At 38.2% G+C, this 26,152-nt stretch overlaps 1 protein-coding gene across 2 annotated transcripts in view; it reads right to left on the bottom strand.

Moving 5' to 3' along the window:
• The window catches only part of LOC103133544 (VPS10 domain-containing receptor SorCS3-like), a 59,529-nt gene that overhangs the window by 19,068 nt on the left and 14,309 nt on the right, over positions 1 to 26,152 (bottom strand). For both annotated transcript variants that reach the window (XM_016667958.1, XM_007545318.2), the window contains exons 2-13: positions 16,363 to 16,430; positions 12,856 to 12,955; positions 11,801 to 11,959; positions 11,600 to 11,673; positions 10,692 to 10,756; positions 7,951 to 8,069; positions 4,677 to 4,766; positions 4,295 to 4,474; positions 3,091 to 3,237; positions 2,088 to 2,190; positions 284 to 360; positions 74 to 165 (exon numbers count right to left, since the gene is read on the bottom strand). In XM_016667958.1, coding sequence (XP_016523444.1) covers positions 74 to 165; positions 284 to 360; positions 2,088 to 2,190; positions 3,091 to 3,237; positions 4,295 to 4,474; positions 4,677 to 4,766; positions 7,951 to 8,069; positions 10,692 to 10,756; positions 11,600 to 11,673; positions 11,801 to 11,959; positions 12,856 to 12,955; positions 16,363 to 16,430 — 1,274 coding nt within the window. The remainder of the gene's footprint in view (positions 1 to 73; positions 166 to 283; positions 361 to 2,087; positions 2,191 to 3,090; positions 3,238 to 4,294; positions 4,475 to 4,676; positions 4,767 to 7,950; positions 8,070 to 10,691; positions 10,757 to 11,599; positions 11,674 to 11,800; positions 11,960 to 12,855; positions 12,956 to 16,362; positions 16,431 to 26,152) is intronic.

The raw sequence follows: 26,152 nt of genomic DNA, 5'->3' as shown, positions 1-26,152 counted from the left end.
CAGGTAATTTTCCACTACGCCCTCAAACCTACACTTCCTGGGCTGCTTGTGCCAACATGCATGCGATACCCACCATAGATGTCTAATACGCACTGCCGCACGAAGAACCGCAAGCAAAGCTCCTCCGTTGTCAAGAAACCAAATGTTGTACTCTTCGTCAAAAATCTGAATTCAGTAAAAAAAACAAAAAAAACAAAGAAAAAAACGGACATTGCATGCTCTCCTTTTTCATTTGATGTAAAAACGTCATCTGTTTAGCACAAAATCTATAAATGCCGCTTACCTGTCTCCAGCTATTCCCTGCGTCTGATGTTATAAACATCCCAAGGTTGGCAGAGGACAGCTCATTTCCAATGTTTCCTGAGTACAGACAATATACAAAGTGTACACTATGCTTTGCAGCCACAAACTTTAAAATGTTTTATTGGGGGGTTGGTGTGGTTTCTGTGAAGGACAGACACTACAAAGTAGTGCATGAGTCAAGAAGTGGAAAAAAAAAAAAACATGCATTGTTTTTGGATTTATCCATGTAGGAATCTGAAAATTGTGGCATTCGTATGTAAACGCTGCCTTCTACTCTGTTACCCCACAAAACCCCAGTGCCGCTAATTCCCTTCAAAAATCACTTAATTAGTAAATGGAGTAAATTTGTGTGTAATTCAATTTTAAACATGAGTAGAAAGTGCTCTGAGCAGATGAGAATAAGAACAAGACCTTTTGGCCAAGACTAAAATTATATATGTAGAAAAACCTGATACTCTAAACATACCATCCCCACCATAAATCATGGTGGTGGCAGTATGCTGTGGAAATGCTTTTCTTCAGCATAACAGGGGATTTTGTTAGAGATGATGGGAAGATTAGATTAAGTTAAACACTCGGCAATCCTGGAAGAAAACCTGTCAGACAAAAAAAGACCCGAGACTGCCCGAGTCTCAGGTCTTCCTGCAGGATAACAATACTAAAGTACAACCAGAATTATGATTCAGAGGTTTAGATCCAAACATGTTGGTATATCAGAATGACTTGGACCCGGATCTAATTCAGAATCCTTGACAATGCTTCAAACCTGACATTCATGGATACTCTTCATCCAGTCTGACCGAGATTAAGCTATTTTAAAATGAATAATTACTAAATATTCTAGTCTCTAGATGTCCAAGTAGGGGTGCACTGATTGCAATTTTCTGGCCGATCACTCACTACCGATGTATTAAAAATCCTGACCTGCCAATTCCGATTTTGGCCGATACCATTTTTTTTTTAGTCTAAAATGTTGATAAATGTAGCAAGAAAGTTGATGACTTGCCAACAGTGAGATGACTATTGTTAACTGCAAACATATAGACCTAATCTGGTGGGCCGGTCTACTAGAAGAAGATAACCGTTGATTTAAATACCTTTGTCGAGGCACATAAAATCAATGGTTAAGGTCGGCTTCACATGTAAAAATCAGCCGATCACCGATTTCCCAAAATTAGGGAAATCGGCACCGATAAATTGGTGCATCCCTAGTGCAAATGCAGCAAAGGGTTGTTGGACAAAATCTGAGGGGAACTAAATACATATTTATTATTTATATAAGTTTTTTTCAACGCTACAATTATGCACTGATTTCTATTGTTAACAAAAAACACCAAAATATATCAGATATGCTTGTTATTGTATGCTAAAATACAAAACAATGAAAGGAGGACTGATGCTTTTCCAAGGTACTGCATTAGCACAACGGAGACCCACTGTCATATTTTCTCTACGCACACAATCAGCTGATAAAATCATTACTTTCCAAAGCTGTTTGTGTGTCCTCATTTCCCAGTCTCAGTTTGGGAGGACAAACTTATGTCTTAGTGCAACCAAATCATTTCACCTTTCAACAAAAATAAGATTCGGGAGCCGAAGTTTCTGTATCTGATTCCAGTGACAGAAAGGGGGCAATGTGCAATTTATTTTGAACATTTCTGCTGTTGCACAGCAGCAATGTATTCATCTGACGGGGGGGAAAAAAAGAATGTGTGAAGTCTCACTGCTTCCAAATGCACATCTAGTTTTTTTTTTTGTTGTTGTTTTTTTTTTTCAAACTGTACCTGTGGCCACAATAATTCCTGGGACAGACTTTTTGCTGGTGATGGGCCCAGATGTGTAGGGATTCTCTGACATCTCCAGATGGAGATGCAACGAGCAAAATGGCTGTCAACAACAAAACACAGCACACGGGTGAGCTGAGACACCATGTATCAAGATCTTAACCGAGGCGGCTGTAATTAGCTCTCCTTTCTTCTGATTCTTCCCACTGAGAGAAAAGTGCTAACATTTTCAGAGACCATTTATAAAACAAAGACACTTTGATCCCCCCCACATCTCCTCTCCCAGAATAAAAACAGGAAATAGCTGAGAGGACACAGAGGGCATTTGAATTGTTTCATTCCAAAGCAAACAAGGCATGTAATTAAAATTCCCCAAGATGCACTGATAAAACTGGCAAAATTGATTCAAATCATTTCACTCATCTTCCTGACTGAAGCAAACTGAAAAAAAAAACATCAATACAGCCTTTCAAAGAGCTGAAGCTGCTGTGTGGGGGGGCGGCGGGTGGGTCGGGAAGCAGACAGGAGCAGAGTGGTCATTTGTGCAGCACACAGAACGACTGCAACCTGCTATTAACTGAATAATATACATTTTCTCTCTCTACAGGACAGACTGGCTGGATTAGACCCCATAATACTGGCTGAATAACAACACAGGCCCTTAATGTAATTCTGTGTAATCTAACATTCATTAGTCCGACGTGACTACAGGTAGTAAATTGAAATCACAGAGGTTAATGGAAAGTCAGGACCTCAGAAACTAAACGCGATGACACTCTGTGCCTTACACCGATAATAGGAATATTTCCCTCATCCATTTAGTAGCCGAAAAGTCATGCTAATGCTAAAGTTGGCGCCTGGTCATGCAATTAAAAAACAATGAAAAAAAAAATTGATCCTAAACATAACTGATTAGGTCAAAACATTTGATGAACTATACGTGTCATGATCTTACATGAACGGAAGCATCCATGACACTCTGGTCTGAAAGGCTCAAACTTACCAAAATGCAGTGAAGCTTTTTTCCTGACACATCTTTTGTTGGCGCTGGCAGCAGAGCCCATGTCTGTCCCTTGTTGTATGTGATGAAAGTCTTAATATGATTATCCACTATTTTGTTGGCAAGATACATTCCGTTTATGCCCTCAACCTGCAAAGATCAGCAAAAGGTAATGTAAAAAAAAAAAAAAAATGTTGCAGTTGCAAAATGCATTTTGAACATTGAATTCAAAATATCCTCTGTTAAAAAAAATAAATAAATAAATCTTCTGCATTACTTTTTCAGGGGTTTTGTTTTGCTTTTTTGGCTTTGATAAGGATCATGTTTTTCAACTGATTTCATGTACAAGCATCATGAAAACAACACTCTGATTGCTGTATGCACATTAGAAATTTTTTTGGGCAGATGTTTCTGACAAACGAGTTGACCAAACACGTGAATGACACTCTTCCCTAAATTTTAGGGTTAAGAAAAGGGTAAACAAGCCGAACCTTTGCTGTCACATTGGGCATACAGCTAAATGTGTTTTACTGGGGTTAACATAATTTACCTAAAAAATCTAAAGACGTTAGAAACAACTAGACGAGACACTCAAGCAGGCCGAATGCACTCCTGTGGTGCACTCCTTCGCACCCGATATCACCCAGTCAGTATTTATCAGGCTGTCAGTTTTTGCCACAACACCTGGTTTGTTCCCGCGGTCGGCTCTAACCTCATGAAAACTGCCTCCCAGGCTACTGTAGGTGTCAGTTCTCACGTGGCTAGTGACTTAATTCAGTTTGGGAGAGGCACAGAAATTCTTATTGAAAATCATGACATTATAATAAGGAAAATTTAAGGGAAAACAATACTTCTACGGAGTAAGAAAGGAATAAAATCTATTGTATTTTGACTCTTGACTGTTATGGATAATGCATAAAATACAACTTGTGTAAAAATATTCCAAAAATAAATATTCCAATCTGTGTTGGAAAAAAGGCTAGGATATAATTAGCTTAATAAATAAATAAACAAAGAAGTAAATGATAATTAATTTGTTACTCATAATTTGCCTCTTGCCCGTTGACCGCTGGAGATAGGCACCAGCGACCCTCGCGACCCCACTGGGGCTTCGCGCGTAAGATAATGGATGGGTGGACAGTAATAACTGTGTGATGACTGAATGACGAGGAACAGCAGCAGTCCTTGAACAAAGCTGACAACAAACCTTGTAAAAGTCGACCAGTAGGTTACCAGCAGGCCCTCTGCTGGTCCTCAGATTCTCTAATGAGAGGATAAAGTAGACGCCGGGGGAGTCTGAGATATACAGGCTGTAAGTGTTGTTCTGGTTCCACTCCTGGACAGCAGCAAATACCTGCTTCTCATCTGTGCTGATAATATGCATGTCCTGTAGCAGTGGAAAGGCGGGCACAGACAGACAGACAGAGAATAACAGGCACAAACGGAGAAACATAAAACCTACTCCAGAAAGAAGTCATCAGCTTGTTTCAAGTGTGACATTTCTTCATCAATGCGTCGCATGGTTTTGTCCTCTGTGAGTGAAGGTTAAAATTGTGACTAAAAAGGAAAACAGGAAGTCTGTTGCTTACCTTCGGCAAACAGTACTTTGGTAATTTCATCTGCCTGAAGGATCCCCTCATGTAGGAGACAAAGTAACTGGCTCGTCCTGACTTGGTTACCTTTGTAGGAAAGAAACTGTCATAAACATTACGTAACAATGCTTATAAGAGAAAGGCATCTTTAAATGGGAGGATAAATGGATTAAACGTGTGATAGAAAAAAAAAGGAAGATGAACATTTTCAGGCAATATTGAGATATTAATAGCATGAGTGCATTTTAAAAAATACGCGGTGGGTTAAAAAACGTATTTATACTGCTTGAACCTTTTCAAATACTACCTTTTTTTTTTCTTATTTTGTCGCATGCTTTCCAAGTTACTTTTTGGTGTTTAGCACCTCAACCACACCATCAACTCAATAAAACATACTGTTGGCAGTGTCATGTTGTGGGAATGTTGCTCTTCTGCAGTGACAGAGAATTGGATCACAGTTGATGGAAAGATGATTGGCATTTAACAGTGTTAGCAAGCTAAATGAGAGAGTGTTCAAATGGTAGAAATAGTTTTTTCAAAGCAAGGTAATGCTGCTAAATGACGTGATGTGGGGTGTGTAGAGAGCGAAAGGACTGAAATTCAGGACAATATGCCATGAGCAAGTGAACTTAAGCAGAAGATGGAAAGAAAAAAAAAAAAACAAAGTAGTTTTTTCAACAATGACAAAAAAACTCAGAATCTTCCCCTTTATTCCAGGAAACAAAAAAAAAAGAAAATCAGGAGAGTTTTTCTATATCAGTTTGAAACTACAACTAACGTACCAATTACAAATATTTATTTAGACAGCATTTAGTTTACAACTCCATTCGGTAATGCATATGCTATTATAGTGCTCACAAAGCAGCTCAACATCTCCCCTCCCCCACCTGTTGCTGTGTGCCACCAGTGACCTGGTTGAAAAACATCTGTTATGCTTACAATACAAACTCAGCTGCTTGGAAAGACAATGTAAAAAAAAATAAAAATCTAAATCAAAAGAGCGCTATTGACACTCTTATTAACTTAAAATTGTTTTGGCCCTTGGGTGTTGAGTTTTAGATTTCATTTGTGCTTTGAGCACTTACTTTGATCTTTATGTTTGTGTTCTTAATTACTGCCAATCAGGTCTTGCCATATTTTTACTTTCATTGTTATTGCTTTAAAGGTCTTCCTATATATCCATTTCCCTTTGTATTTAGTTTTCTCGTTACCATCTTCTGTTCCCTGGGAGTTGGAAGTTTGTTGTGTGGGACAAGTATTTTTTTTCTCCATTTATATATAGTTCTGTTGAGTCTCGGTTCTTCTCCACTTTTCCTCAGCCATTTTCCTCCCATATTTATGTCCGTTACCTGCCTGTCTCTTGGTACCAGCTTCATATCCGGTTTGCCCTGTTCCTGTTTTTGTAAGTTTTCTATGTTTCACCTGGAAAGGTGTTTTAGCTCCTGCAATCAATATGTTATGTTATCATGGTCACAGCAGGGTTAATGTTCACTTTTCTGTGAGTAACTACTTCATGACACGTGTGTCCTCTGCATAAATACCGCCAAGCAATAGTCATTTTGTTTGTTTGTTTTGTTCTCATGTAATTGTAACTGGTTTATTGCCTGACTGTTTTATTTTTTTCTTGTTGGCTTGTTCAGTTTACTTGTCTCCTTTTGTATTTCCAAAAGACAATACCACAAGTTATCTTCAGAGTTGTGAAGGTAGTTTTTATGACAATTGTTGCATGTTCATAGTTGTCTTTATGCTGCATAGTTAAATTCAGACGTTAAGAAGTTAAGAATGCTTCCTGATTACATGAGATAATTGATTATTATCTGGAAATCTTAATGCACCTGAATTTCCAGACAATTACAGAGAATTGTTTATCTGGGAGGTAACTGTTGTGAAATGAAACATCTCCTGAAGGAAGCAAATTAATTCAGAATGCATGACTGACTTGATAAAACAATTGCACGTGTATGCGGCTCGCCGCAGCGTTGAAAGCTGGGAAGAAAAAAAAAAATTACAAGCAAAACAGAAATTAATATTACCACCTCAATTAGTCTAAAATGACGAGCCGTCCAAAATTGAGTTGGCTTTATCTACAGCGCATCTTGAATATCTTAACGCGCTACCGCTGTCCCCATCCACACGCAGGCCAACAGTACTTGATTGCTTATTTTCTAATCAACTAGAAAGATGGTGTTTGTCCCCGAACACACTACATTAGGGCTCTAATGGAATAATCTATCGAAAATCAATGAGCTGCATTTTCCCAGGCCACATTTTTGAGGATGTTGCACTTGGCTGTTCCTCCCCTCCCAAGAGAGTTTGGAGGTGTTGAAGACGGCTTATTTTGTTGTACCCCAATCGATAACCTCATTACTCTTTGTCAAGTTAAATCCAACTGCCCCAAGCAATGAAAGTCACAAGAAAGTCATCTGTGCCACCGCAGCTCCGTGCAGACACTCTCTCCCTGATTGTCCAGTTATATTCACCAGCATCTTCCCCGCGTCTGCCTCCGTCTCAGTGGTCAATCTCACCTCAGCTAAATGCAATTTCAGAATTTTATTGAATCACAGTTTATGCCGTGATTTCTTTCACCGCTTCTCAGTTTCAGTCAGGTCCGTAGCAACACATCAAATGATAAAATCTTCGACTGCATAGGAATAAATACCAACCATTAAGGAATTTTTTGTGTGCGATGAAAACGCGCAGACAATACGAACAGCTTTCACTGAAACTTACCCAGAGTCAAACAAGGATGACCAAATGCATTAAGTCTGACCACCATGATAGAAAATTACTCACCAGTGGAAGGAAATCAATGACAGTGGAGGACATTGGAAAATTAAATTTCTAATAATGACCCTGACTGTGGTTGTCTAATTGGAGTCAAAGTCAGAGTGAATGATAATAAGGACGGCGACCTGTCTTTTCATTATTCCTTCACTATGTGCTCATGGAGAACAAAGATATTTTTCCAGGTATAGATTGGATTATGTCTGTGCAGAAACCGAAACGCCTAAGCGTGCCCTGACACGAACGAGAAAAAAAAAGAAAAAAAACGTAATCAAAACATATAGCGGGCCGGCGGGTAACAGGTGTGTTGGGAAAAGCCATTATGTGGGGTTTGATGGAAAAGCGTAAATTGGCTGCACAAGGGAGCAAAAATAAAAACAAAGAAGTAGGTAAAAAGAAATCAAAGTTCACCAAGGCAGTAACCTTTAAGTAAAAAGATGAAGGCAGCAATTGAGATTGAGGACAAGTAATCTTTTGCAATGCAAACCTGGGTGAAAACATATTCGTCCTGCACAACGAGGGAGTTGGTGTCTACGTGTCCAGGAAAGAGGTACTGTCTGTCGCCCTCTGTGCATCTCTGGGCTCTGCACTTCACATACTGAGCTCCTGAAGGGGGCAAAAGGAAATCAATAAGAAGTAAATTAATACCATTCACATTTAGACTCTACTTTGTATGCACCGGCGGTGCTAGGCAGTACCTATGATTTTAATCCACTCTAAATTTACTAGCTCATAAATTCATCCAATTTGAGTTCAGTCCTACTTTTTTTTTTTTTTTTTTTTCAATTTGGTGTGTTACTACTTATGCTATCCCAGGCAGTAGCTGGCTGACATGTGCCAAATATTAAACATATTCTCATTAATGTTTAGAAACGAGCTCTTTATAGATTATGTGAAAAGAAAAAAATAAATAAATAAAATACAATATGTGAGATAGAAAGTTAAGCTATAAACAATGATTAGAAAATGTAGTAAAAGTTGTTTGTGCATCTATAAGTCATTAACTGGACGATCATGAAAGATACATGATTGATATCATTAGAAAATACTTTGGATAACATTTCACTGAACTTGGATGCAGAACCACACGCAATTCTGGGGATGTAAGCAGAGGAAAGGCTTTAGTCGCTCACCCTGTCACGGACCGATAAGCAAGGTTGGTGACATCAACAAACTCACTTCCTCTGTGCTAAGCTAGCGACTACGTGTTGCTTAACATACGTAGTAATAGTTTCATGTTGCCCCCACACACTTCACTCCTCAGAGGTCCGTACATGCTCAAACTGAACTCGAAGCGAAGGCTGGACAGGTCCGAAAAAATGTCTGTTTTTACGACTGTGTACATCTACTCAGTGATGCACTGACTACGCCGATTTGATCATTTTGAAAGCAACCAGTCACAAGGAGGCGTAGCACGACTGTCGCTCTCTGCAGCATTGACATTTGTGCGGTGGCCGACCTGATGATGGACCATTCAGCTAACTGAACTTGAAGGTATCCATTGTGGTAAGTGAAAGAATCTGTCATTACTGACAATCGGTACGCTTGACTGTGAAATTTGAACTGTCCGCAGACAGTTCAAATTTCACGGAATACACACAGTACGGGTGAGGTCGTAAGTAGCTGATTGAAAATATATATTTTTCTTTTTTTTAAAAAAAGGGTGGAGTGGACGGAGAAATTGAGTACAACAGCTCTAGAGGATAAAAGAGGAAAGTCATGTCACTAGCTTGGCAGTACTTTGGATATCTAAAAAGCTAATCAATAATTATCAATAAGAGATGCTTATTTTGGGATGCATTTTTGAGCCATATCGACCAGACTTATTGATCATCTAAAAATATTTTGACCTCACTTAAGATTATTTCGATGCATTAACCTTTATGCTGACTCATGCTCTTACTTTGCCTATCCATTGTGAAGCAGGGGAGTTCTTAATGGGAGAATAACACCTGACCAAACTGATCATAAAGATAAAAATGTGTTGTTTTTTTGTTGTCTGTGTGGATATGGCTTATTGAACAAGCCATTTTCTTTCCCCTGCTTGCTGTTCTGTGACACCACAGACATCATCAATGGAAAGGTCTTTTTTCTGCTCTCAGACACATCAGCACATATATAAAGGTAAGAAAACAGAGCAAAAACAGATTTCCTTTTCCCTGCTGTTTTCATGAACAGAAAAGGAAACACTCAATATATTAAGGACTAAGACAATGTCCATCAATGTTTTTTTTGGTGGTAGAGAACAGACATATGAGCTTCATTTTCAAATAAAGCGATCGCAGAGGTGAATTATCTCAAAGGCCAAAGATTGTTTTGTGGTTTTTAATAACTGATATTGGGAGGATGAATATGTACATACAATCAATTAGGAGGAATAGATATTGCACATTAATATGGAGTTTTGCAGAACATTAATCTCTTTGCTACATGTCTAATCCATCCCAGTCTCTGCATTTTTTCCCCCTCAAAGATAGTATTCTGATATAAGACATTGTTTGATGGGTGGTATTAGGGGAGACAGATTCTGTGCAATTAATTTTCACCACTTTACACATTATTTGTGTCACATTTCCACGTTGTATGTAAAAAACATGGTGTTTGTCTGCTGCTGCATTACCACAAATCTCAACATGTCACTGGTCCAACTACATTTTTTAAAGAATATTTTCATAAAAAAGAATATTTTAATTTTTTTTTTTTTTTTTTTTTTCTTATTTCATTGCACCTATTTGTAAACATATTCTGAATTATGCTCTTGAAATTCTGAAGTTCTGACCCGGAGTGTATATCCAACGTTTGCCAGGCATATCACAAACTGTTTGGGATGTTATTGTGTACGACAAGAGGAGTTTGTATGCTAATTTGACTCCCCATTTGTTCCCCTCAGAAAGACTATGCACTATGCATATTTCTCTGAGGCAGGAAACTCCCTCTAATTGGTTTGACAAAATATGCAACAATGTTTAGAAACAGGGGAGCTCAGCTTTAGCCAATGAAACACGGGGGATAGATTAAGGAGAGGAAACATCTATCAACCTGCTAAATCTCTGAGCTTTTTTTTTTTTTTTTTTTTTTTCCAGGAGACACCTATTCAGCTCTACGAGACTTCAGGGACCAATCTGAGCAGCAGAACAGGTCTCATCTTGCCCGTGACCTCTCTCTAAATGAGAGTCAAAGGGGTCCTGCGGGTCCTGCTACAGCAGCGAACTGAAGTGCAGCACTCACGGCCTTTTGCGATGCGCGTCTCGATGTGGACCACATCTGATTCTCTGTCCAGCCCCATTACCGCCCTTGAGAGAACGTGAAGAGCAGAAGGAAATGGAAGGGAACAGAAATAGGGTTTGGTGGATACGAGAAGGATAAATGAGAATTAGAAGAAAAGAACAGAAAGCTTTGTTGATCATAGCAGCAGTAGACAGACATTGTTGTTCTCAGAAACCAATAATAATATAATTTTATCTCCTATAAATTACTCAGGGTAAAATTAGCTCCAGCGGTGGCAACTAATCTCAATTTACCAAAGCGTCAACAGGGGCAACAACAAGAGAAGGGAGGTGACAAAACATCCACTGCTCCCATAAATACCAACCACGGCAAATGGGTGTTGTTATGAAATTGCAGGCAGCTGCAGCAGATTTGAAAAATAACTTTTTGACATAATGTGCGTCAAGGAATGGCATTCAGGAGCACAAATAATGCATTGTTTCGGGCTGTGCCGTACCCACCGTGCTCCACTAATTTATGAAACATCTGACTGTTCACGCATGTGGAGAGGGCGTCCTCCAACCAACCTCCATTCTTTTGTGAACAAAAACAAGAACACAGTTGGCTGGACTCATACCATGACCAACCCGCTAAACGGACTCATCAATATTCGCCGCCTTGTGCCTGCGCAGTAAAGACGTCTAAACGGCAGCAACAACAAAAACAGCATGTTGTGTTTGTGCTCCAGAGAAGTCGGCACAATATTATATCAGCCTTACGTGACGGGGATGTAATCAGTTTTGGGCTTGACTCCTGTGATGGTAAGGGCTTTTTCTTTTTTTTTTACATAGATCACTGGATTCATCTGTTTACAATCGACTTCGTAATCGTGTCAGTGATCAATTACAGGACAAAACAGGAAGTCATACCAGTAGAATCTGCCTGGCATCACGTTTTCATGGACAAGCTGCCATTTCTTCCCAAAGTCCATTGAGCTGTAGAGCTGCAAAACAACATTTTTGATCCACTGCTTCACACATTAAAAGTAGGCTGATGATAATGAGCAACACGTGAGAATAAAAACATTTTGTTGTGATTTTTTTATTTTATTTTATTTTCTCCAGATGTACCTTGTAGTCATGACTGTAAGCCAGAATCCAGTTCTCCTGTGCAGGGTGGAAGAGGAGGCTGAGGACGTTGAAGTTAATGGGAAACTTCTCGAAGCTGGCCCCTTCGTCTGAGCTGATGAAAACAGCGCTCTCTACCTCTGGGTCACTAAGCATCAATATCTATGGTACGGGAAGCCGAGCGAGGGGCAAAGCATTAGAAAAGGGTAAAAGAGCTTCGGACATACTGGTTGGGCAAAACTTGGAAAAAAGATACAGGAGCATCTCAATAAGTTAGGATATCACCATACATATCTTTTTTTTCTGTAATTAAAAAAGTAATTGTGCAAGTCACTCATATTTTTAATTACAAAGTAGTATATGACAAGTGTTTATTTTTGTTCATTTTGATAATTAGTGTTATTGAAAACCAAAAATTAAATTTCTCAGAAAACGACAGTGCTTATAAAAAATTTCTCACCCCCTTGGATGTTTTACCCTCTTTGCAAATCAATCATGATCAACACAATGTTGTTGATTTTTTTTTTTCTTCACAAAAAAACTTTTAATGTCAAAGTGAAAACTGACTCACCTGCACTCACTGCAGCTTGGTAATGTTCCCAAAACTTTTCACTGAGCTCTGCTTGACAATCATCTCAAGGCTGCAATAATGCCTGTAATTTGTGCACAGTTTTCTAACACTATTTTCCCTCAACTTAACTTTCTATAAATATACTTGGATATAGCACTCTGTGATCAGCCAGCTTCTTTAGCACTGACCTTTTGTGGCTTACCCTTCTTATGGAGAGCATTAATAACTGTTCGCTGGACAACAGTTAAATCAGCAGTATTTCTGCAGCATTTTCTGAGAAACTGAATATTGTGCGTTGTAACAAAATGATCAGAAACAAATGCTTAGAATGCATCACCCTTTGTGGCAGGAATTTAAAGTTACATAAATGAACATCACTTTTTGAATCAAGATGCCAAAATAATTGAACTATTTAATGATTTTCTAATTTATTGAGAATGACTTGTGGAACATCTGACAGAAGTAAAAGTCAGAGGGAAATGCTGACCTTTTGCTTGTTGGTGGGACAGACATACAGGTAGCTTAAAACTGTCCTGGAGATCACTTTATCATTGAGTTTGGTGTAGGTGCTGCCGTAATCAGTGGATCTGAACAGAAACAACATTGTATAACAATAATTAAAAAAAAAAAACAACAACATTATTATAAAGTTTATTTGATAGGGACAGACACACATCGACATAGACAAACTGAATAAAACAGCAGTCCCATGTTTGCATCATGGTGCAATAGCAACAGCTAATTCTCAGCACTTGTCCCGAGTTGGGCTTTCTGAAATCTATTAGAGAACCACTGTCCAGGTTTGCCATGTTTAGCCAGTTAACTGTAAATCATTTTTTTTCTTAACAAGAGCGTCTCTCCAGAGCTTTCCATGCAATTAGAGATTGATTTTTTGACATTCAAGCAACATGTTGCTTTAAGGTATAAAACAGATCTGACAGAGACTACTGTAGTTTAACATGTATTCACTTTTGTTGCTGTTGTTGGGGATTGTCATGATTTCTCTTGTTTGGTCTGTGAATTGTCTTATACTTATGGATCAAGTAAGGAGAACAATTGTCAAATTATTTATTATGCCCCTTATGTTTTGCTTTCCCAGAACTTTGACGTAATGCTTCCAGATAGAGACTCTTGGTTTTTGTCATGTAGTAAAAGCAAAGGTTCAACTTTCCTTTCACTAATGCATTTCAGATCAAAGTTGTTTTCATCCGTATATGATTTAAGTTTCCGTCATATCAGCACCCAATTAGGGCACTACTTAAAATGATCTCCAAGTGCCTGGAAAAATGGTACAACAGTAAACCAGATTAGGATGACTGTTTTCGAGCAATTAGGCCATTTTGACGTGACATGAATATGCAAGGGCAAGAATATCCCACGCTCTCCACATGTAAAGACACGTGAAAACCCTTTCTTATTTTTATCTTAGCAACAGAATCTCAGTTTTTAAAAACCCAGTGTTGATTTGTGATGGTGTCTGCCGGTTGCTTTTCCAAAGACCTTTGTTGGAAGTCTTTCTTAGAGTAAATAGCCTCATCAACTCTTTGCAACACCAGCAAATTGTGCATAAACACCTGGTGTCTTCTGACAGGAAACTGAAAATGGGTTGTCAACTGGGTCTTAGAGTAGGATAATGATTTCTAACAAATCAACACGTAAATTGTTCCCCAGACACAAGATGAACCATCCTCTATATCCATAACAGCCCTCCAAAATAAATCCTTTCGAAGACCTTTGGGGCGAACTGAAAAGAAATAAGGAATGTACTGTACAAAACAGCTAGCGAAAAAGATTAAGAAATTAAAATCTAACCATAAAATTGGTTTCAAACAACCACAGCTAGGCTTCAAGAATGCTGGATCTTCTTATTATGTAAAAACATTTAACTTCTTTAGCATTTGTAAAAATTTCGGATGTGTTTTAACACTGTGCGATAGTACGTAACGGCACCGGGACTAATTGGAGGTCACATCTTCTTTATCCTCTGACAGTGCAAAAAACATGAATGCCAAAAGATTTCAATGGCTCAGTTTTCTGCATTGAAAATGAAGTCATGAATAAAGCTGAATTTTAGCAATGTGTTAAGGTCATCTTTGTAGTAGTACATTTTTCTACATTTTTAAGTCTAAATTTATCAAATCTCTTAACAGAGTTATATTCACTAAATGAAAATGTGCGATGAGGATTGCTTGTCAAATTAAAAATACCAGTTGAAAAATAAACACTTAAGCAGATATTAAGCTTTTTTGTAATCAAGGCCACATTAAAAAATGTTTTTATTGGACTGATGTAATATTTTATTCTTAAATGTTACATTTTCATGAGCTGCAAAAGGAAAATCATAAATAACATAACCAGAGGCTTCAAAACATCACTCTATATAATTAATCTATATTATGTGTTTCACTTAGTGAATTTATGTAGCAAAATAAATTAAGTTTTCAAAAATCTAAAAAAATGATCGAATGGGTCGCTGTGTGAAATATGTGAATGCAGAAATGAGCCAGTTGTTAGGCTTGATTAAAATGCCTGTGTTTGAATGAAATAAAAATATCCACAGCAGTGTTTAAAGATGCCTGCAGTTTACTAAGGTGACTCCAGTGACAAGGGTAAATGTGCTTTGTCACTCATGGCTTCCTATTTCTTCTCTCCACAAACGGCCAAGCCACGTTCTCAGTTCTACCTGGGTGGCTCCGAATGTAATTTCGCCGCATAATTGGATGGGAACCCACCGTCTGCTATCATTGTCTGTGCATTAACTTGAACTGTTCCTGTTGGGATTTGTTTGCACAAACCGCGACCAGTAAAAACATTTGTATTTGAGCGTTAAGTGCTCCGTGTCTGTTTCTGACTGAGGAACTCTTAAACGATGTGATTACAATGTGCGGCTTCATCTGGAAACGTAATGGGAATCGAGGCGTGTTTCGCCAGCTCATGCATATCGCCCATTGATCTGCATGCTGCGTTTTGCCACAAGAAGAGGCCCAGAAGCTGTAGACATAAATCATTTATGGTGTTGTCAGGGAAATCATTTACTCTTTTCTTTTCGTAACATGGAGATCACTGCTTTTCTAATGCCCCTACTAAGAGATCTCCATGGACCCCCTCAGGTACTCTAATTTGCTTGTAGGCCATTGTTACAGGAACCACCTTGATGATGGAATACCTCCTACATACAATATGGAATTTCAAAGGGAGTAAGTAGAGTGGGTGCAGATGCCTCTGGAGAAACAGATATTAATTTAAGGCTCTTGCTTGCCGGACTGATGGTCTTTTTTTTTTTTTTCATGCGTATTTCAGAAAGAAATGAATTCTCTGCAGGCTTGTAGAGAGGTGAGAGAAGGCATATCTGAGACAGTATCGGGCTTTGTGGTATAATCCTTAATGAATTCTGTTCTTATTTACGACCTGACAGGGCACTGTAACTCACCCTTTAATACATTCGGAATGAAATTGCTATGACTATATAGCAGCGATTGCATGTCAATTGCTGCTGAAACAAAAGGTTACAGATGACTATCAATCAAAAAGTCAATCAGAAAGTTTCTAGGTCAGAGGAAAAGCACCACAGATCCAAACAAAGAAGCTCTCAGATCAGTCATCCGGTTTATCTTTCAGAAACAGCCTTTCAAAAAAAGTTTTTGTGCTGATGATGGACAGAAGGTAGCGTCTTCTCTAAAAGCCTCCTGCAGTCTCACTCGACTTATTTATGGGGCTGCAGGAAGCAGAGAGGAGGATGGTTCAATCTTAACCACTTCAGAACGCTTTATTAAAACATACTTCACCGTGGCTTCCACTGCAACTTGATTGTTCATATCCTAGAGAGGGAGAGCACTATAAATCATACTTACAGTATGCTATGCTCTCCATGAATATATTATTCTTATTGTTTTTTTTTTGTTTGTTTGTTTCTTTTTTTAAGCCCGGTGCCCTAACCTGTATATGTTTATACTGAAAAATAAAAACAGCTCTGATTAAATTTAGGAAAACCTACCTCCAGAGCGAGCTCTCGGTTACGGTCCCCATGGTTACGTCATAGAGCTTAGTCAAAATCAGGATCACCTGCAACAGCAAATAGATGGATTTTTCACATTTTGTTACACTGCAAACATTTTTTTTATATATGCCAACTCAAAATTGAGCATAACTACAAAGATAAAGGAACATTCTAAAAGCTTTTCAATTTTTTTTAAAACATAAGCATTTGCCCTTTAGCCCTCTTTCTGTCAACACTTTGTGGAGCTGCCTTGTGCTGTGTTGGATTTGCACGTTAGAGATTTGAATTTTTTTTTTACAAATATTTATTTGCAAGATAGTTCAACCTCAGTCAGATTAGAAGGTGTGTCCTTGTGAGATTTAGATTTAAAGCTAATTATAATTAGCTTTAAGTCTATTACTTCCTATGACAAGAATGAATAAACCAGTCAGTTGTATCTCTGACTGCATGTTTAGTTCTTCTGCTAAGAAGTGATCCTCTGCCAACATCTCAAGTAATTTGGAGACTCTAGCAGATTTTCTTCTGGAATTGACCTGTATTTTTGCTCCATTCATCTTCTCTTCAGCTATATCTCAAGAGAAGATATAGCTTAACAAACAAAATCATCCTATGAGCCATAGTAGGAGATTGTGTGTTCTGGGTGTTAGCTTTTGTGTGTGTGCTGTATGTTCTCTGACAATCCTCACAATTACCCAAAGGCGACTTATTTTGGATCATTCAAAAACTATTGAAACAAATCAGCATGAGAAATACCGAATACAATGGGTCAATATATCCCTCCAAAATATGAAAAGGTTCAAGGGGTATTTATACTCAAATTGTTGAAATTATACTTCCTCTGTAGCACACATTATCTCTCTACACCCAATGAAGTCAACTGAATAGGACATGTTTGGCACATTTCTTCACCAATATATATCAGCCTCATGCAGTGGTTATCTCGACGACAAGAGCGTGTCATTTTGTCATGATGCATCAGTCTACTGGTTGTGGGATTGTGAAAGAAAAAAAAGCTCCATGTGTTGTTGTGTCTGTACATCATGCAGAATGATACCCATTAAATAACAAAACTGAATTGCTCAGTGAAGAGGAAGCAGACATGGAGCTAATAGCTGAATGGCTCCTCCCTCTCTTTTCTCTGCCTTTGTTTCTGCTAATATGTTGTCGAAATTGGCAAATTTGTAATTGAATATTGAATCTCAGGTTAGGTGGCTCAAGTCTGCTGTCACACTTTTTGCATACTATCTTCGGTTGGTTGGGAGGGAAACAAAAATATTGCCCGCTAAGGCAAAGAGAGAGAGGAAAATGGCCTGCAAATGCATCATTGTCACTCCAATAACATTATAAAGGACTTCCCGCGTGAATGCTTATAACTCAGGCAAGAAGGATGGACAGGATAGACAGTTCGGGGCAGAGCGATGAGAAGGGATGGTGGATAATAACAATCAAGGGGTATAAAACATGATATAATATGATGATTTCCTTTTTTAACAGAAACCGTGAAAGACAGGTCAAAAGCTCAATTACAGTGAGTTTAAACACATTAACCTCATGGGGACCCATGGAAGGAGTTATTAAACTGTGAAAAGCTGCACAGACTCAGAGGAACAAAAGACACGTCACCAAGTCTGCTTTGGAAATGTTAAAAACCCAATTGACCCACAATTTAGCCATCAAACAGCCACTATGCATTGCTGGGACTATCTGCATTGCAGGTTAATTAACCAATCACACGGAGAGATAAGCATTTGCATAACTAAATGCACCGTGTCTGCAAGGTCCAGCGCTGTAGTCCGAATCAATTTGGAGAACAGACTTAGTTAAATGGCTGTGATGCTGGGCCTAATTGCCTGCTTTGAAAAATAGATACAAGAGAAAAACTCTGCCAAACTGTTGATCGTTTGTCTCCTCTGTTCTTTTTTTTTTATATACAAACACTGATTCAGTGTCATGGGACATGACGATACTAGAAGGCAAATTGAATCTGGAATTGATTTTATTAGTGTCAAACTACAGCTTTCACTTTCACTATTTTGACAACTTCCTCTTATCAATTAGGACGAACTTCCGTGCAGCTTTTTTGCTCACACATCTCTAAAGCATAAGCAATCCACCTCCATATTTAAAAGTAGGAATCACATACTTTTCTGACAGACAATCTGACTCCTCTCCAAATGTAGCATTTGTGGTTGTGTCCATAAAGTTACATTTTGGTTTCATCACTCCAAATGTTGGTCTTTGTGATGTTTGGCACAGCAGTGTCTTTCTCCCGGCAACTACCTGTGTAGCCCATTTGTCTTCAAGTTCCTCCTTGTTGTGTGTCTTGAAGCAGCTAGTCTGCTTTTTCGTGAGAGTACTGCATGTCATCTGAAGTTATTTTTGGATTTTTCACAATTTTCCTGGCATTTGTGACTGGACTTGGTTTCAGCAGAATCCCTCATTTTTCCACTTCTTGGTAAGGGTTTGAACACTGCTGATTGGCATTTCCAGGAGCTATATTTATATCCGTTTCTCAGTTCTTTAAAGTGCAACCGCTTTTTCCTGTAGATCATTTGATTTTTGTTTTGTTTTTACCACACTTCAGCAACATCAGTGCGGTCGAAACATCCAGGAATCAGTCAGGAGTTCAGGAATTCATATATACCGTATATACACGTGCACATACACTAATTACAAGCAAATCAATTACAGATGAGATGGCTGTAGTCTTGATGACATCACATCTGGTTCGACCTTTGGCAGAAAGTTCACAGCTGCTGTTTAAGGAAGTCCTATGAGTGTTTTAAGAACTAGGAGAGTCTCTGTTTTGTTTCTGTGTTGTTGGAGACTTGTGTCTCATATTGACTGTATGTCAATATATACATTGACATACATATGTCAATGTATATATTTCTGAATTCTTTTATATTATATCTTCTTTTTCTGTTTTTTGAAGAGTTGTCATTCCCAAATCAACTTTTTTTTGCTAATAAACCATCTAAATAGGTTATTTACGGTGGTACCTTTATGTTTCTATGCAAATGTTGAGATTTTTGTGTGAGTATGTTTAATTTGATAATATTTTACCGAGAACCATCTCAATGCTGGCCACCTTTGGTCAAACGTTGCTTAAGCAGTAGAAAGTTTCTACTGGTTGCAGCAACATGACTTCGTCACAACTTCGTCAGCTCCAGTTTGGGTATAAAACCATCTCATTCAGACACACAGCCTCACCTGGTGGCGAGTCAGGAGTTGGGAGAGCAAGCTGAGTATGACACGAGCATTGCTTGATAGCGTTATTCATCTTTGCAGACGTGTGATTCGTTTAATTTGCAATGTGGAAATAGGGTGGGATGGCCCTGCTCTGCTTTGACTATTAGAGACGGTTTGCTGTTGAACGGACCACTGTTGCAAGGTGTACCTCTGCTCTGCTCATGTCACAGTCAAGATGAGACTCAAGTCTCCAACAACACAGAAAAGAAACAAATGAAAAAGTCGCAAGAGGGTTTAGAAAAGTGGATAAATATCGCAACAAAGTGGATAAGTTGACATTATCCTCTCCTCTCGTCCCCATTTTTGGCTCCGTCCACCTTGGTGGAATTTTTCCTAATTTGTCAGGAGTTGGATTTTGCTTTCACAGCGGTAATAGTTACATTTTAATGTCTTAATCCAGACAATCACCAACAAGAAACTGAACAAATTTCACAAAAGTTGTTTAATAAAACCTTTTTTTGTTTTGTTTTGTTTTGTTTTGTTTTGGTTGTTTTCTATTCCCCACCTCACTGCACCTACATGACAAAACTGGATGACAAAAATCCTCTTGACACCCTCACCGTAATTACCACTAAACATTCTGTCTTCACTGTTAGCAACATGTTTTTCTACCTGGCTCATTAACAAACGCTGACCCACTGGGTCTAGGTCAGTGAAGATCCACCTCTGGGAGTAAAACATTGAGGCAGATGACTGTTTGGATGATTTCTCCCCAGATGCGTGCATCACTTTGTGTTCCCATGTGTTCAACGTTATGGATAGGATGAGCAACTGTGATTAAGTCAGTGGGGAGAGACTACTGCAGACATGCAAATGTTGAAGCAAGACCTACAGACCAGTGTGTTTTGGTAATGCTAGTGGAGCTTGGCTATTAAAATTGCATTTAGCACAAAGCCGTATGAATCGCTGCTGCAGCCTTGCCTTTTTATAAGCACTGGTATCAAACAAATACAAAATGGCTCCCAGAATCATTTGGTGCCTTCAAGGTAAATACAATTCTCCGTGCATATCATTGTTCACTTGCATACATGAAATTAAGTACGAACCCTGGAAGGCCAAAAGCAGTGCATTTATTCATGTTTATGTTTTATTGATGTGAGCAAAGAGAGCTTTGCCTCGGGAAACTCAACCAATCATTTTTCAGATTGGTTTTCAACCTCAAAGTTGCTAGGTTTAGTCATCCTTTCATCCCTACATTCTATTCATTTTACTTACTTCATTTCTCAATCTTGCCTCCATTCTTTCAATCCCCCTTCTTTGCTTTTTTTTTCCCCCCCACACTTTAAAGCAGATTCTAATATACATTTTCTTACAACATGAAAAGGCACATCAGAACGGAAGCTGTTTGGGCATGCGAAGACTACGAATCCTTCAGATAGCTGACTGGATGCCCTACTTGACAATAAATGTGTTACTGCTGTAATATCATTGTGATGTACTGCGTCAGCTCAAAAGCAACCATCTCATCTACACACGGACTCGCACACCCCAGCAACACAAGTGTCGTGGCATGCACTGTATGCATGCCTCGACACTCTATGCTGGACCAAATCATGTCTCCACAAATTCCATATCAATCAATTTCTTGACAAAAGAGAGGGAGAGAGAAATCTTGAAATACAAATGTGCTTCAATGGAACGTGAGAGGCATCTTGACAATAAGCTGGTGGGCAGAAGTTTTCTCTGCGCAGCTCACAATTTAGGCATGAATCATCTCTGCTCCGTACTGCAATATGGCTATTAATAAAATGAAATAGACTGTTGCCGCACATCAGCACAGTAATCCGGGGCTCTCCAACACCGGGCTTCAAACAGAACCTGTTGCTTACTCAGCCTCCACTAAAATATCATTAAAAAGGCACCCCTCAAATATTGTCTCTTTCTAATTGGGCAGCGGAGGAAAGAAAAAGCAGCCGCGTAATCTAAACATCACACCTCCAGACTGCTGTTTCTCTCTGCTTAGGAATAACAAATCACAGGAAGAGGAAGCGATCTCAGAAATGTGAAGAATACAGCTGCTTTCATGTAGCTCCAGCACTCTGTTTGAACATAACCAGCGGGGACAACTGAGGCAGCTAAATTAATTTCCAAGGGACCACCAAAGTTGATGGCAGCGAACAGTGTAAGGCTCCTTGTAATACAACAGCTAATGGGTGATGCTAAGAGAAGGCGTGACACATTCGGTATCTCTGTTTTACTGTCTGTTTCTGAAAAGTTCACAGCAAAGGGGATCCATATTTACATTCTCAATAAAACAGATATGTAAGTTTATATATTATACTGTAAAGACATGGGTGTGGAGATGCTTCTCCGGGGAGTAATCCCTGTCTCTTTATATCATATCACTACAGCTACAAGAGCAACGCGTCTGACAAGCAACTGAAATTAATCATATCTGTTTAATCGTGGGAGGTAATTTCTACTCTGATTTTGACAACTTTCCCTGATAGCTTCAGAAAATTGTATTTTCTGGCAGTTTAAGAAAATGATGAATGAAAATTTGAATTTGTTTTACTAGAATTTAACTTACTAAACTTTCATAGCCCCATTTTTTTATAAAACTTCCATACTTTTTATTTTTCTATTACAGTACATCTGGAAAGTATTCACAGTGCTTTACTTTTTCCACATTTTGTTATTTTAAAGCGTTAAAATTGTATTTTAAAATCTCAAAATTCTATTCACTAAATAAATTAGGACAAAGTGGAACAAAAAAAGTTTCTTGCCAATTTTTTAAAAGCAGAAACAAAGAAATCAAGTTTATTTAAGCATTCACAAACTTTTGCTTAATGAAACACATGGAACACAAAATTCTTAGTGTTAAACATAGTGGAGTAAAATGTTCTGCAAAGTGTTGCTTGAAAGGGCTACAATGTAAAAAAAAAAAAAGATTAGATTTAAGAGTGTGAATATTTTTTTGTTTTTTTAAGTTACTGTATCAGTGCAGTTTGTTTATGCTACCCTTTTCTACCAATCTTTTAAATTCTAAATATAAGATGCAATAGCACAGATAATTCACAACAGACACTAAATATTAATATTTTGCACAACCCTTACTGCAAGAATAGTTGTCAAAGCAGAGCTTTGACAGATGTTTAACGTTTTTTCTTTTTGTCACATTGAAAAACTTGTCTTAATCACAGGTTACCTTTAAAATGGCAGCATGTAAAATAGCTTTTTTACCACTGAACATCTCATAATGTTCAGAAAACTACGATCAGCATTTTTGCAAAGTTTTCAGACCACACATGCCTCTGAAACTGCGGCTCTGAGATAGATGATCATCACTCAGAATGTTTTGTATTTGTGCCTTGGTTTATAGCATGGTAGTTTTACAGTTGGTCTCATACTGTGACCCAGTCTGGTGGGTGAAAGAAGAGGCTCATCATTCCTCCCAGACAACCATTTTGAGCTACGCAGTAATCTGATTAGACTTTACTGAAGCTTTTTCAAAGAATGAAAAAGGAAATGGTAGGATTATGCGGTATAACTTCCAACATCACAGAGCTGTGGTAATGACTTTGTTCACTCTGGAAAATGGACCTTACTAAGCTCCGCCCAGAAACGCCCTTGAAAATCCAGATTCAAGTCTTGACTCTGAGTAACTATGTTACCGTCAGTTGTTACAAAAAAGCTGTATACTGGTATATTAAATAAAATACGATGGTCAAATATCAAATACAACTTAAAATAAATTTGACTTTGCAATTTACACCTTAAAATTGGGTTTCTGTCTCTTTAAGAAGCTCCTAGTTAGGGTTAAGTTTTTAATAAGGGAATAACATTATAACATGATGTAAAGCTCAAAAAAGTTGATTTTAATCATTCAGGAAATGCAGTAGCAAATGTTTGTTTCACCACTTTGAAAAATGGAGAAGCATTTGCTCCAATTTTTTATTGTTCAGGTGCTTATACTTCACTTAGCTAATTTTTAAATTCACTCCAAACCCATTGTGAAAGGTAAAACTCATGACCTGAATATGTTAGGACGAGGATATCTGGGTCAGCAAAAACAACTAGGTTGGTTTGTTTGTGACCATAACTTTTTAAGATTATTGTTTTCAGTTTTGGCCAAATGTGTCACAGTTCTCTTTCAAATGCTTTCCATTAATTTCTTATGTCTTTTTCTCCACTGGGCTGTAAATCTCTATTATTGATCAATGAGGGCAAAGTCATACAGCAGTGGCAAACACTGGCAAACACTCCATGAGTTCAACAGATTTTTTTTTTTTACAGATTTCACTGAATGTCAGCTGATCCTATTTGCCCCCCTTGAGTATTTCAATGAGTTAGTGTTAATCTTGTTAATTTTTTGATTCTAACATGGAACCTCTCAGCAGAATGTCAAAAATTGCCGTAGATGAGGGGACTTTATCCACTTCTCTTTTCCCTTCTATGAATACAGATGCTACGAGTGGTCATCAGAGGAGTTATTTATTTATTAAGAAGAACAAGAATATAAAATTTCTACTTTATTGTACAAATATTGTACAAAAATGTTTTAACATTTATGTGAATGATCATGACTCCCAAAATGAAGGACAAATCCATCGTGGACACATCTGAAGGGCAGGCTTTTCTTTTTACAAATCTGCCAAAAACAGAAGTGCAAATGTAAAAAAGAAAAAAAATATATTACATAATAAGCTGCATTCAATATTTACAACTCTCTCTTTCACCAGAGTACTTTTCTTAGACAGCTGCACATCAGTGCTGCTTCCTCCATAACCAAGCCAGTCTGACCTAGAGTTGAGTCGCTCATCAACGATTCATTCAAATTGACCATTCAGCATTCCGGTCTGGTTGAACTTCCACTTTCTGTGACTAATAAAATGTGTGATAAAGATTCATCCAGTGAGAGAAACAGCGCCACTCTAGGACAGTACCTGTACTGCACTGCTACGCTACAACGCCACAGCACAGATCAGGACATTCACCCTGTATCCTTGAGACAAGTAGGTAAGCTTACTGCAAAGCAATCAGGTGAAATAAGTGGACGGGGGCATGTGTGCATTTGTTTTTATGTGGCTTGACACAACGTTAGCCATTAGCTTGGAGAAACAGAGAGAGCAACACACTGTACTGGAGGGGCGCCATGTCACAGCGTGAATGGCTCACATTCTGATTTGTGCCATATTGTGCTGGAAGAGACAATTTTTTTTTTTTTCTGAAAATCAAAGTATTTTTATTAAGTGACGTAAATATTATCTTCAATAATGCACTCAAAGGGAATGGTCAAATTTGAACATAGCTAGGAACACATGCTTACTAGAATTGGATTTACTATCACATCAAAGCACATCATGCTCCATCTGGACCACTCTGACGTTTGGAAAACCCCACATGCTCAGTTACTGCGAAAGACGACCACATGGTTTCATTTTCACTCAGAATGCAGTCGCTTTAAAATTCTGTCAAGTGCTGCTTTAATGTTTCTACGAGAAATCCTTAGTGCCACCCACTACTTTGACTGACTGTTGGATGCTTCATGAACTGGCTGATAACGGTATTTCCCCTCTTGAGATGCCAGTTATGCACTTATGCCCTAGACTGTCTTTTCTCAATGTTTCATCACCTTCTAAAAGTTTCTAAAAATGTAAGAAATTTGGTTTTAGTTCAGTCATTGCTGATTTTTCTGATTTCTATGTTTCTCTAGGTTTTATTGTAGCATTGCCTTCTGATCCTTTCTAAGCTATGTTATTTTGTTTTTTGTTTTCGATTTACACCACTGCTCATATATGTATTGACAAATTTCTGTTAATCTTTATGTAATCTGATTTTGGATTATAGATATACACTTTCTAGATAATTTACAAAGTCATAACTTGGCCAAAATATGGTTCTTGTTAGTCCTTGCATTGACGTCCAGCTACCAAGTGACGTTTTTCATTAAATATTTGCATACAAAGTCTGCTTCAAGATGACAGAGGTGTTAAATGCTTCTGTATTCTTTTATAAAAACTGTTTACCAGTCTTGTGAAACCCATCCCATTAAAACACACAGTAAGTACTATTTTGCAATATTGGCTAAGCCATCTGAGAGCTATAAGAGTACAAGTCTGCAGTACTGATATGGAAAGCAAACTGTATCAAAATGAGGACAGTTCTTATATGTCAGAACAAAATAGTCATAAAATGTCAGTCTATTTTTGCTTGTAAGATCTAAGATTAATATATTCATGCATTCATTAGAAATTACCTGATGCAAACACCTGCAGAGAAAAAGAAACACAGTAACCCCTGCACATTTGCATAAACTTCTTAAAGACAGCAAAATCAAGAAGCAGTGCAAGTGGGTGGACGGTGGAAAAACCACCACATCTTGATTGTGCTTCTGTTAGGAGGTTTCCGAAGCAGATTACTTAGCAGGGAGACAAATGTCTTTCAGGAGAAATGGTGTGGTCGAAGAGTGGCCTTACTCTGTCCTCGTCTTATCTGTAGACAGAATTGATTGTTTGTATTTTTGTAGGCGAAAACATACTCTGGGGAAAGCTGCTTTCATCAAGTAAACTCCGGCAAAATGTACCTTGTGCAT

This window comes from Poecilia formosa, unplaced genomic scaffold, assembly GCF_000485575.1.
Source record: "Poecilia formosa unplaced genomic scaffold, Poecilia_formosa-5.1.2 Scaffold12, whole genome shotgun sequence".
Taxonomy (NCBI): domain Eukaryota; kingdom Metazoa; phylum Chordata; class Actinopteri; order Cyprinodontiformes; family Poeciliidae; genus Poecilia; species Poecilia formosa.
This window is presented reverse-complemented; position numbering and strand designations above follow the sequence as displayed.